General features: G+C 44.2%; 1 protein-coding gene across 1 annotated transcript in view; it reads right to left on the bottom strand.

Moving 5' to 3' along the window:
* DMRT1 (doublesex and mab-3 related transcription factor 1) overlaps positions 1 to 13,763 on the bottom strand; it is a 60,632-nt gene that overhangs the window by 19,713 nt on the left and 27,156 nt on the right. The window contains exon 4 of the mRNA XM_059833882.1: positions 6,307 to 6,469. Coding sequence (XP_059689865.1) covers positions 6,307 to 6,469 — 163 coding nt within the window. The remainder of the gene's footprint in view (positions 1 to 6,306; positions 6,470 to 13,763) is intronic.

Genomic DNA, 13,763 nt, shown 5'->3' with positions numbered 1-13,763 from the left:
AACTGAAGCAAAATGGGATGCACGCAAATGCTTACATTCATTTCTGTTCAGGAATTCACTTCTCTATCAATCAGACCTTATAAAGTTATTTTAATATTGGTCAAATCTTCACCAATCCAACCTCATTTAGAGCCCAGATCAATAATTTATAAAAAGGCTTCAACATACAGAAAAATGAGTTGCCAGAGCTTATGCTGAATATGCCTCACATTCTCAAGCGTATCTTGATAGCTGCTGTTACCGCTAATGAAACGGTGAGTATGAATAAGAATGTCACAAATCAGGGTTAGCAACTTGCTTGGTTTAAAAGATAAAAAAATCCCCAAACCCAACAACTGTCTAGTCAGCTAAGCCCAAAATTCAACTTTTTATTGAAAATGAAAATGGCATGTTAAAAGGGTATCTGCCTAAAAAGGTCTGTAAAATGTTGCAATGCACATGCACAACTGGCAGTGTAAGGCAAGGCCTGGAAAAACGCAGTTTAAAATCTGCTCGCCATCCTTGTAATGAGTGCCCAAAGGAAGCTTCACACAGTATAGCCATCAGTGACTTCTTTAAGTAGCAGCAATGAAAATGGACAAAAAAAGATAAACAGTTGTGCAAAGATCAAGTGACCCACTTGAACTGACTGTTCAGGATCTCCAGATTTAGATGATTATGCCTTCCTTTCTTCTTTTTTCTTATTTCAAAATTTACTTGTGAAAGTTTTATGTAAGATGCACAGTGGAAAATAACCATCTGGAGTTTCAGCAAACACTGCTTGCTCCTTCATCACTAAGGACAGACCTCTTGAAGAGAGGTCACTTTTTAAGCGAAAGATGCACAGGTAGACACACACACACAAAACACACAAGATAAATATTGCTGAACTGTATCAGTTCCAGGAGCAAAATTATATGCTCCCTACGTATTCTGCTGCTGAAACCCCTCCAAATTCAAGATGTATTTCTGCTGGTGCTCTTCTGAAGAGGCATGTAGAAAAGGAGTAGAAGTGGTACCTCTCAGGCTTGACAATGCCCAGAGCCCGAGGGATTGCAACAGCTACTCTTCAGCTTACACGGATGGAGGAAAATCTGTGCTATTTTCTGCTGTTGTACCGTACTTCTTGAAGTGCTTTATTAGCATAGCTCTGCCAGTGCATCTTGTCAGCTGGCTGCAACAAAAGAGCAGACAGATGCAAGGCTTTTTTCCACTCTTTGGGTAACTTCTTAGCCACATCAAACCAGCCTGCTTTGTTGCAGTGCCATCTGTGTAGCTTGAATGCATGCAGAAAGCAGTTCAGGTTCAAGGACATGGTCTCAAAGACCTTTTGCATGCCAGGACTCCTTGACCTCTGTGATCCCACAGCCAGGTGCCACCTGCGGCTCTGGAGCGTTACTCTTGTCTTGCGCAGCATTTCAAGGGCACAGGTTCATGCAAAAATACTATATATAGGAAACCTCAAAAAAGGGGCATAACTTCGGTGCACAGTAACCCGCTCTGAAAGAAACATCCGACCTCTCATGTATGTTTCTGGCACACATGGCATTCCCTGCATTCCAGCCATGCTTTTCACAAAATGAAACTTTTTGTCTTTAGCAGGGAGTGTTTCCAACATGCCCTTGATTGTGAAACCACGGGACGAGGTTCTTTACTGAGCTGCTCCAGCTTGGGTAGGTGTCTCCAATGGCTCAGCACTGTTCTCCATACAGCATCCAAGCAGAGAGATGCAAGGCTGAGTCTTCAAATGCAGACCCTGGAAAAGTCTGTGCTGCCTTAATTTTCACAACTGTAAAACTGGGGATACCAGTTATTTAATTTCTAGAAAGGACTGTGAAAAAGTGTTTTAAAAGTGTTGGAAGCTGTTCTGCTGACAAAAAAAAAAAAACCCTGTTACCAGAAATGTTCTCCTTCATAAAGTGGTGTTTGCTGATTTACACAAAACTGTTGACCACTTCTGTATCAAAATGAACACTTTATATCAGTTTTTCTTACTTGTTTTTGGGAGGAGTTTCAGGCTCCTGCTGTTCAAGCTGCAAACATAGCACTGCTCCAGTGCTTCATTACTTGTGTTTCCACACAGAAGGAACAGGAAAATAAAAATTCAAATCCATTCAGCAGCTAGACCAACATTTTAAATGCAAGCCATCTCCTTCACCACGGGCACTGACACACAGAATAATTATCTCAACATTTCACATTATAATGGCAAAGATGAGTTTTTATTCCATGCCATCTCTAAGACAAGGTAACTACTTCAAAATCAAAGGTGTCCACAAATACAGGGATGTTTCTCTTTTGCATCCTTCTATTTGAGTGTTAAATTTTTCTGCCACTGTCCCAAACCTGGAGAACACTCCCATACAGATAAGCAAATGCCCAACTTTTACTCAGTGGAAACAGGACCCAGAGCGAGGAGGCACCCAGTCCTGATCCAAGCGTGTGCTTTCTTGCTCTCTCAAACCAAGGGCTTGTATGCGTATTTCACAAATCTAAGTGCAAGAGGGGCTGATTCAAAATCAGTGGAAGGTGCTATCCAATTCTGGGCAGTGATCCAATCCTGAAAAAGCCCCATTTCAACAAAACAAAACAAAGCAAAAAGCAACTGTCCCACAGAAATCAATGGGAATAAGGCACTTGGCTTTTGGAGATGGAATACCCTGTTGTGACCCGTTCTAATTTCTCCACTTCTTGCACAAGGACCTGTCAGCTTGGCTTCTTCCAGAAGAAAGACAGGTTTTAAACTATGCTTTGTATGCGCAGGGATTGATAACAACTTCTCATACATCTTTTCGCCTCATTGCTCTTGCAGAAAAAAAGAGAGGAAAAATATTTTGAAAGTACAGAGTACAAAATCCCCCACCCACCTAGAAATTATTATATAAAACTTACAACCTGGTGATCTGAGAAAGCCCTCTGAAAACATCCTTTTGCCATTTGTCACTGGTTTATCTTCTTTTTCTCCCCATCTTTTCCAGTTTCAGCTGGAAGGGCAGCAGCTGTGCTTAGTTGGAAGCAAAACCATTTTATTTAGAAACACTTTGAATTGCAAGGAGGTTGATGGGGTTTTGCCATTCAGAAAATGTCAGCCCATTACTATGTGCAAGACACTGCAGCACGGTATGACCTCATGTACAGATGTCAGAAGCTTTCTGAGAACTTCGCACCATTCATAAAACTGAAGAAAGTATAAATCAGTGGTCTGCTAGCTCATCTCTCCTCCCTTTCAATATAACTGGTCTAAGCAGGCAGTTAACTTAGCAGATCAAAATTAATGAAATTTCAGCCTGACTGAAATACTAACTGAGATAATACATGAACTGGCAAAACCTCTACAAAGCTGAAGTTACAACTGAAGTGTGGGTAATAGACTGCATATGTTGTAAGACCATCTCAGATTTGTGCTTGGGAATTCAATAACCATTGTTGTTAAAGATACAGATTTCTGTATTGAAAATTGAAAATTAGGCTGCAAAACAAGTTTTTTATTTTGACCTGTTGCTCTTCTATATGCACTGTTACCTTCCTGTGAAATTTCTGGATTAACAGTAGGTAAGTCTTCACATGGATCTTAAAAAAATTAGTTATGGGCTTGCTGCAGGAGTTATTAGGTGAAGTTTTACAGTCTTCATTATATAGTAAGTAAGATTAGATGATCCTAATGTTCCCTTCCGGACCTAAAATCTATGACCATGTGTTCTTAGAAAGAAAACAAGACTCTGACCATGGTTACCACTTCAACTGCAGAAAAGGAAGGAGTAAAATATGATTTGTTTATTTAAAACATGCACTAGAGTTGTCTTTAGCAAGTAGCAACCACTAACCCTGCAGAAACAGGCTTCATACAAAGCAGTCAGGCATTGTACAAAAAGTTCAGCCCAACAATCAATGGAGAAACATGCAAGAACGTTGTCTTTAGTAAGAAACAGCACTTGCAGCATGGGCAGTCAGTACTTTGGGGAAATGGACCACCCTCTTTAATACGCAGGATCCACCGGTCACAGCCTGCTGGGTGACTCAGCACTCACACAGATGACAATAAAGAGGCAAAAAACCTCAAACCCTCTGACAACTGTGAAAAGCGCCAGAAGAAAAACATCCCAGAAGGGTAAATCATCAACTAACAGCCTGAGAATATTATTTTGTCTGTAGACGGAAAAAGTAAAAACAGTCATCTCTTCCAAGAACACGCATAATGAAAAAGAAGATGCTTCTAAGAAGGCCATTAAATGGGTATGGTCCTGCTCACATGTTCAAGTTTCTCACAAAAATATTGGTGCCTCTTTCACCCACTAGCTCCTTGCTATGGAAAAACACTTCTTCAGAGTCTGGAAAATGCTGTTTGATCTCAGTAAATTACATCTCACTGCTTGTCGGTTTCTGATTGATGGTGTAACTTAGGGAACAATATCTGTGTGTGGAATACTGTCTGGAGAAGCAGTCAGGGATTATTGAAAATACAGTATTTATGCAGTTTAAAAATCAGTGGCACATTACGCACAACTCTTTTCTAGAGTGATGAAAAATTACTGAAGTGCATTTGGGAACAGAGGGTATAAGGTCTTTTGTCTATTTGTAAGAACACTCGACTGGTAAGACTTCTTAGTGAGTTAGTAGTGATGGATGCAAGAAAAAGTGTCAACCGCAGTTGAGCATAAAGCCAACCGCCTCTCCGACCAATGGGCAGAAAGGAAGACGTCACTGTTCAATGGTGGTCAGAGAAGAGGGAAGAAAATAAAATTGAAGAAAAGAGAAGGAAAATGAACCAAGGATCACTGATTTCTCTAAGCCATTTAAAACTACTGGAGAAGGAGGGAAAGTCTAAGGTTTCATCACACCATGTGTTGTTTCTTCATCTATCTGATACGTCACAGTTAGTTGGAAGACTTTCAGAAAACAGCCACTCCAAAAGAGCAGCCACCTCCTCAGCATACATCATTCTGGAGTTACTAAATTCAAGGGCTTAGTGCTGATTTATACAAGCCACAGGTATGACTTTATACACACCTCACCCTCCAAAACTTCATTTGAGTCCTTAAGGTCCTGTCATGACACAACCACTGTATTTTTCACCGCCACACAAACGCAACAGAAACCAGGATATCGGCCACAGAAAGGCCACGACTGAAAACAACTATGGAACCTACGCAACATACATCCTTCCATCAGATATAAAAAGAAGATTAATTTCAATGTGTAAGTGCATCAGAGAAGCAAATGAGGATGGATGCTGTTGCCAGTGGTGTGACTGTGCAAAAAAACCCCAAACCAAACCACCAAAACATTTGGCAGGTGTAAAGTACTTCCCACAGATCATACAAAACTAAACTGACAAACTCCTTGACTGCTACAGAGAGACAAAAAGTGTGAAAAGTGTATGGAAGGGTTAGCTCAATTCACAGAGTGCAGCTGTGCTGTTGGTAACTGAAATGATGTTTCAGAGGCAATCAACAGCTCAGGACACCTTTGAAAGCTGGAGAAGTGTGAGGATTTTGGACATACGACGTGGGATCACCCTACTCTTTCTCTGTTTCTCTAGCATCAGTTACTGTCCAGTTCCAGGGACAGGGAAGCAGCTCAATGGAGCTGATCTACTCCAGCAGGGCCATGTTAACACCTCTGTGTGCACTCTAACTGCTACCAGAGCAAGGGAACAAGGAAGCAAGAGAAACATTGCCAAAACCACAGGGTAAATTCACCACCACTTTCCTGGACATTATTGCAGATTGTAGTAATCCTTTGGACAGCCAAGAAACACTGGACATGAAAAGAAAAAATTATCTGCAGTAGTTTTGAATGAAGTAACACAGTGTGATGAGTTTGAAAGCAAACAAGCAAAGGGCGTCATGACGTGGTTGGCATGCAGGAATAGTTCCCACATGTGGTTCATAAAAAAAGAGGACAGCAAAGGCTCAGTGGGAGGCCTGTGGAAAAAAATCACAGACAGCATTTCTGAGAATAAAAGAGAGAAGAGATAAAATTCTGTGGTTGGGGCAAAGATAATTCTTTGTTCCTGTGAGACAGCCAGGTGGTTAGCACCAAAGATGGTATCTCAAGTCACTCTTTGTGCAACTTAGAGACATACACAGGAGCAGAAAGGTACAGCTAACTGGGCTCCTGAACCACGAGACTTCTGAAGGACAAGCTTGCACTACTGTACAGTAACATCCCTTAGTTGCCACCACACTACAAGCCTTCCAGAAAACAGCCACCACCTTGTAAACACCTACTTTCTAATACCTAGCTTCCTTCCCAGCAGCAACCCAAACCTCCTGGATGCCTGCCCCAAGACAAGGTGGTCCCAGACGCGCCGGTGGGTGCACTTACCTCTTGCTTTCGACTCTGAGTAGGAAGAGATGCCCTCAGAGGTCAGGATTTGGGGGAGGCACGTGGAAGCGCCAACCCCCTGTCCCAGGTAGGAAGCGGGTGGGTAGTAGGAGCACATGCGGTACTGGGAGCTGACGGCGTGGCGGCTCTCCATCCCCTTCACCTGCCGAAGAGAGAAGCGCAAGAGCAGCCTGTGAAAGCTGAGCCCTGGCACCGTGCAGGCAGCCCGCTGCCCCACACGCACATGGCTTTGAAGGAGATCACGGGGGGCGGATGGGAAGTAAAATCCTGACACGTTGGCCTTGGGGTTTTGCTTTGGGTGGCTCACGGCGTGCCCACGCTGCTCAGCTACAAGTGAGCTGGTGTGGTAGGGGATGTGACCTAGCAGCAGCAGCAGCAGCACCTGCATACCTATGGCTGGTTTATCCTACCTCAGGTGAAGCTGTGTCTGGCACACAAGCTGTGCCCTTCACTGCAAGGAGTTTCCTGGCAAGTCCTCTGCTTACAGCACAGACAACACCATGGGAAGCTTTCCAGATCTCTTCAACTGCATGCACCCAGTCACTGTCAGAGGTGAAGTGTCCATCCAGTCCCTGCACCTCCCCAGAGGCTAACCCATCTCATACTGATGGTAACTGCTCTGCCAGGGACCTACAGGGTGGCTAAGGAGGACAGTCCTACCGACTGACTCAGGACATGCTCCACGGTGTATGAGCAGCGACACACACACTCAAACACATCACTTTTCTTACAACCCAGTGAGACGGAAAAATATTTTCCTGATTTACTCAGAGAAACCAAGCTGTGGACAGACTACATGGGAAGCTGGTAGCTGGAGCTACAGCTGGACACTAGCCAGCAGGTCTGCTGTGTCAGCACGGTGTCCACCGGACAACCCCTTCTCCCTCCTGCAGCCTGCAGCTTAGTTCGCAGCACTCAGAAGTCAAAGTTTATCCTACTCCAATTCCCTGAAATCACCCAAATTGATCTCCTCAGAGAGCTGGTAATGCTCTTCCCAATTTTTGTTTTATGAAAGAACTACCATCTACTATTATTTGTTCCAAAGCCCTACAATGTAATGTGGCTACAGTGCTCCAAAAAATGCAGCCAAACACTTTAGGATTTTCAACAGGAAAGGTAACACTGCCCGGTCTCCCTAAGTCTGCTGGACAATGAATGATTGTAAGATGGAAAGCTTCAGGGAGAAAAAATACCAGAGTTTTGTACCAGGAATAAAGGTAGCAGTGCCAACAGTGACGCACGTCCAGCTATGCCATTAGATATTGTCTTCGCAAGCAGAAGTGCTTGACAGCCTTTTCAGCCACGTCTCACCGCAGTTAAAGGACCTCTGCGCGCTCCACTGCAGTTCCCGCGGGTCGCAGCCAGCTGCGCATGGAGCCCTGCTCCTCAGCTCTTCCCAGGCTGCCAATCTCAGACCCAGGGAGCAGCGGAGACAGAGGGTGAAGCTGCGGTCCCAGGCGGCCACCCCACGCCAGCTGACCCCACAGGGTCTGGTCCTGGCAGAAGGAACCACTGGCACCTCCCAGCAAAGCATCCAGAATGCAGTCACCCCTTGTTTTCCAGGGGTCCCCTTAATAACTCAATATTCATTTTAGTATGCCTAACTGGAAATAACATCGCCCAAGTCACATAAAATCCTGCTGGTGCTCTCTGAGACAGAGGGCAAAATCACACTTTCCATGTGGAGCCAGGTTTGCAGTGAAATTAAGCGCCGAGAGAGAGCGGTGGCTGTTTACATGAAGCAAAGTGCACCTCTGCCCGTCTTCTGACAGCAGCATAGTCGCACCTATTTGCACAAGTACTGAGGGATCAGCAGGACACGCTTTTAGTCTGTGAAAGTAAGAGTTTTTCTATTATAAATTAAAGCAATACTTAAAAGGTGAATTTTCTACCATCTGCACCCTATGCATGCAGAAAAAGTTCAACATGCACTGAAGTTTGATCCATGATAAACAGTAAATGGCTCTTAAAAAAATTGAATGTGTCATCCCAAGGAAGCCTGAAATCAAAAGAGCCACTGCTGTCCCCTCTGCTGTTCTGAAAAAGGGCAATCTCCTCTTGGAAAGACACCTGTGCTTTGCACAGACTCCCTCAACAAAATCCAGGCTGCCTCTGCCCTGAAATCATGGATTGGCAATACAAACTGCCCAAAAGCTCCGTCCAAAGGCCGTTCTGAATCTGCACATCTGCAAAGCTCAACAGCTCTCGAAGTAGTGGGGGAAAAAAGTTACCAACTCCTCCCTGCCTGCCGTTTTGCACACACCTTCTTCCTTCCCTCAGTGGGTCAGGGCTGTGGGCAGCATCCGTGGTCCTCACATCTCCACCTCTCCCTTGTGCAACTGTGCAAAGATGCAAGTGAGAAAAAGTCTCTTGCAGGAGGCAGCATTATTTCAGCTGTAACAAAATGGAGGGATTACTCCCTGGCACTGAAATGATCACGCGCATGTTTCCTCTCCCTGTAGAGTTGATGCAGTGACCTGTTTCCTTTCAAACCTTTTTTCAGCGTTTTTCTCTATTTCTTAAAAAAACAACTCACCTAAAATCCCTGGATGCAATGAATTATTACTACTATTATTATTAGTGTGTGGTAGCTGGCTAGCAAGAGACATGTTTTACAATCTTATTACCCACACCAAGCCTATGAACCACAGTTCGACCGACAGCCAGAGGCTTTGGCTCTGCGAAGAATATGCTGTGTATTAACCGTTGAAGAAAATCTAAAAGCTTTTGGTTTTGTTTTATTAAACTGTTTAGAATACACACTGCATAAATCTGAACCATAAGGTTTCCTTTTTATAGTGCTTAGCAGTCCTATTTTACAGTAACAATAAAAAAACAACCAGTCATAAAAATTCTTGACCTTAGCACTGCATTAAAAAGGGGGCTTAGGAGATCATTACCCCATGGGAAAGGGCATGTGCTCTGTCTTAACTCCTGCAGCTCTGGAGAGTTCTTGCACATTTCTGGGTGCCAGAAAGGGAGATAAAAACAGCCCTGGGGAGGGCCTGGAATATTGAGATTATTTCTAACCCAGAGCGGTCCGGCCTTCCAAACGCTGCAGCCAGGTGCCAGGTTTGGGATCCTTCCCTGGATCCTGTCCTGGGGGAATGCTGGGGTCATGCAGGGATCACAGGAGGAGGTGTCTGGCCCCTTGGTGTCTCCTCCTGCCTCCCTCGCCCCTTCCAGCTCTACAGAGAGGCCAAGACAGGCAAGGGCTGGGACACTCCCGCAAGCCACTCTGGTTTGTACCACCACAGGCTACGTGCTGTAAGAACAAGGCATGTTTTAGGTGAGGAAGTGGTGTGGAAGGGAAGGGCTTGCACTTGCTCTTTGCAGAGAGCAAGCTGAGCTCCTGAGTTGAACACCTGAGTTGCTCACTTACAGTGCATCCCCCTCCAGCCACACATCACTCAAGCCCTGCCCCAGCTGCAGGATCAATTCATCAGGTACCTCACTGACTTCAGTGGGAGGCACAGATCATCGGAGAAGCACATTTGGCCTATTCAACATTTATGGGTTCCCCTAAATTGTACAACACTGCGCACACTCAGTAACTTTTTAAAGGATGTACTGCAAGCAACAGTGGGATGCTTATAACTCATGAACAAATAAATATGGCCTGATTAAAAGAACACGCACACAGTGGAAACTCTTTCCCTGTTCCCTTGTAAAGCCAATATGGGGAATCAAGAGGCAGCTACAGCTTGTCCACAAAGAGGCAAGCTGGAAGCAGGATCTGTCTGTCACTGAGCACAACAGCCAGTGCAGCCCTACAGCAGTGCCCAACAGTGACAGGATACGTAGTGAAAGCCAGGAAGCATAAAGAAAATGCTCTTGCATCGGTTCAGACCATTCCCAAGACAAAGCTTTCTCAACAGCTGGTGCAAGAGCAATGTAAAGCCCAGCTCCTCCTTCCAAGCTCCTGACAGCATCTGCATAACCTCTACACATCTTCTTCACATGGAGGAAGAGCTGAGGAGAAGAGATGGCCAGACCAGAGACAGAAAAGAGGCAAGGCAGGCACAAGTGGTGGCTCACTTCTCCTTCCAGCCTCAGAGACTAGAAAATGATCCTGCCCTTCCCAAATGACTTACTCAGACAAAACATCACCCAGCTAATTCTTTTATTTGCAGAAGCTGCCAGCCGCAATCTCCTTGTGAGCAAGCCAGTGTTACTCTTAGCAGCACCTTCGTATTTTAGAGTTGATCCTGACTATGGGCTTATTTCCAAGAAGGACAAGTAGGAGGAGGTCATGGATGCTAATCCTGGGTGACAAGGGCTGCAAAAAATTCAGAGCAACAGAAGAGATCGAAGTACTATCCTTCGTCTCTGCCACCGGTGTGCCACGTGACCTTGGCCCAGTCGCTTCACCCAGGCTTTCCATCCTGCTGTCTCAGCCATGACCCACCAATAGCTGCCTTAAAAAAAACCCAGCAATTACAGAAACACCAGAGAAACTCTGTTAACATGGTCTCCTCCTTCTCCCTTCACCTTAAAGCCAGCTTTAGGGGGCATAAAATTGCCTTTTACATTTATGTGTCATTGTTTGCAAACAGAATTCACAGGTCTTGCTTTGGCATGAGGTGAGAAGGCATCTGCTGGGCACCGGAGTGGAAATCCAGACATCAGGAACCTCCGCTTTGTCACCTGTGGGCTGTGTGACCGTGGGCAAGTTTTTAACACTTCCCTGCCTCAGTTTCCCCAGCTGTAAACCAAGGTTGCTGCTACTCTCCCACCTTCCAATGCTACTGCCCATAAGCTGACCCCTCAGAACTACTGCTGCAGTTGCGCTGCCCAAGGTGGCTTTGTTTTGCTCCTAAGACCAGCTAAGCATATTTTCCAGCACAAGGAAGAAACGAGTCTATGATACCCTGCCTTGACTTACTTTGATTCTAGCACAGAAAATACAAGAGACATCTATATCTGTCCCTCCTTGATAGACAAACTTAATTAACCTTTGCTATTCTGTTCCAACCTATTCTTTTAGACAAAGGCAGTGACCCATAAACAATACGTTACCATCAGAATCTCAACTGTGGTGACACCTAGAGATATAGCCCTATCAGCAGTATCGGAAAATAAACCGCTTAGATTAGCTCCTCCAAGAAATATGGATTGCATTCATGTCACACATGAGCTGTCAGAAACATTAGGATACTTTTAGCATAAATCTGTAGTGTGAAGGGTATGTTATGAATACAGTATTTAATACACTGCTTACACATAAAATTGGGATTGTGTCGGATGACTGGCACAATGGGTATATATTTACACATACACACAAACACACGTATTTTACACATTTTACACCTATTTCTGGAGAGTTAGACCTCACATTTCTGTAAGAAGGCCAGGCTTATTGGAGGAAAAACTGTGCTAGAAACTGGAAACAGGTTGTAGATAGTTGAAAAGAGCAATCTCTTTTACTAGCAAGCAGCTATTCTTAAGAGTTCAAACTGCTAGCTGCCCTATTACGGCCACACTTTTCTGGATTTAGTAAAAGACAGTTTTATATGTTTGCTACTTTTTAAGAAATCCTTAAAAACCAGTTTCCTAACTCAGCAATGCTAAATATTTCACTTCCAAATGGTAAATGTAATTCCCATATTAGAAAATGAGTTAAAATTTCTCAGTCTGACTCTCCCCAATACTTATTTCATGTTTTTGCTCTAAACTGATTTAAGGAAAGAACAAAAAAAGTTGAGGTTTTGGAGGTGAGAATACTGGTTTGCCAAGCTGCACTAAAAAAGAAAAAAAGGACAGAAAGGGAAAAAAAAACACCTCGAAGTGTAAAACAGAAATTACAAGAAATTCTGAAATTTGTCCAAAACCTCCTGGCCAGCCTTAACCTTCCTCCAAAGCAGGATCCCTGGGGTTACCAGAGTAACAAAGAAAACTCAGCCACTGGTCCCCAGGTGTGGGGGCACATTCTGCATCTTGCACACTTTTAATGGTACGGCTATAGGAACCAGAAGAGTTTTAACACTTTTTGGGGAGGATGCCAACTCACAGGGAGTCCTGATTATTCTTATGCTGTGGGTCACATGCCAGCAGTTACATTGCCAGCTTGGAGAATTAAACTTGATTAGATTTGGACATGTCCATCCAGGTTTCACTTTCGTTGTGGTAGAAGAGACTGCAGTCACCCCATCATTTTCCCGTTGCTGTCCCTCAGTGGGTCGCAGCGAAACCAGTTTCAGAAGCACCAACTTCCACTGTACACCCACATGCTCTGACTTGCAGTACTAATGTTGGTGAACTCATTTAACTGTTACATGGATTGAATGCACATAAATTCCCATTGTAATGAACAATTATGAGAGCGTCAAGGGAGGGTCCAGATGCTCACACAGAACTGGAGTGAAAGGAGATGCACAGTAACCACCACATCTGCTACACTTCCTCTCCGACCTAAGCTTGTCTTTTCTTCAGGTGCAACACCAGACATATCTGATTATCTGCCTTAGAGCTGGCAAAAGCAGCAGAATATAAATGACTGAAGGGGTCTTGACCAAAACTATCATCTTCATTATGTCTATCAAATCATGATGGATACAGCTTCTGGGATAACTGTACACAAATGAACAAAACCTACAGAGAAATAGCTAAAAAAATTGCACCTCTATGAAACCATTCAAGTACGCGAGCCTCTGCAAAGAACAAAGACTAATGAAATCTGACATTAATCTACATTAAAGATTCAGTGATTCAGTTTATTTGCCAAGGCTCAATGATGCATTAATCCTCATCCCATCCCACACACACTCACACATTTCCTCCCCAGCTTTTCTCCATTGCTCCCTAAATTCTGAAACAGCAGACAGCTGGGCTGCTCAAGGCCTTGTCTGCATCCAGAAGTTATCTTACTTTAAGTATGTAATTCTCCTTGTGTAGTTACAGTTATTCCAGGACAAGTGAGCCTCCACAAACAGAGCCTGGAAAAGGCAGAGGTCTTGTCTACACTGCTTAAACTCGGATATGTTCCCGTGAGCACACGGGTGGCTTATACCAACAAAGAAACCCTACTGTGGGCTCACAGCTTAGCAAGCTGCCCTGATTTGGTCACAGCAGCCATGACACAGCTATCATTTTGCTAAAGAGGCAAAAATCAAAAAACCTTGATCAAAACAGTTATAGTACTACCAGTCATATGAGCAGACTCACTCATACTGGAAGACTGGTAACAAAAGCCTGTGCATGTGAAAAATAAACTCAGTCAGCACAGGCAGTCCAGCAAAAATCCCTGTGTAGATACAGCTACATGTTTCCTCTGGAGAGCATCAGCCTGCATAGGTTTGCCAGCAAAACCCCCTAAAGGTGTAAGCAAGGTCTGATTCCTCTTTGTGGATCACGCTTTGAAACTCTTCTGTAACTCCCTACCGTGCTTGACAGAGAAACTCATTCATCCTTCTCCATTTAACACCGTATTTCTGTCA

The sequence above is a fragment of the Gavia stellata genome, chromosome Z (assembly GCF_030936135.1).
Source record: "Gavia stellata isolate bGavSte3 chromosome Z, bGavSte3.hap2, whole genome shotgun sequence".
NCBI lineage: Eukaryota > Metazoa > Chordata > Aves > Gaviiformes > Gaviidae > Gavia > Gavia stellata.
This window is presented reverse-complemented; position numbering and strand designations above follow the sequence as displayed.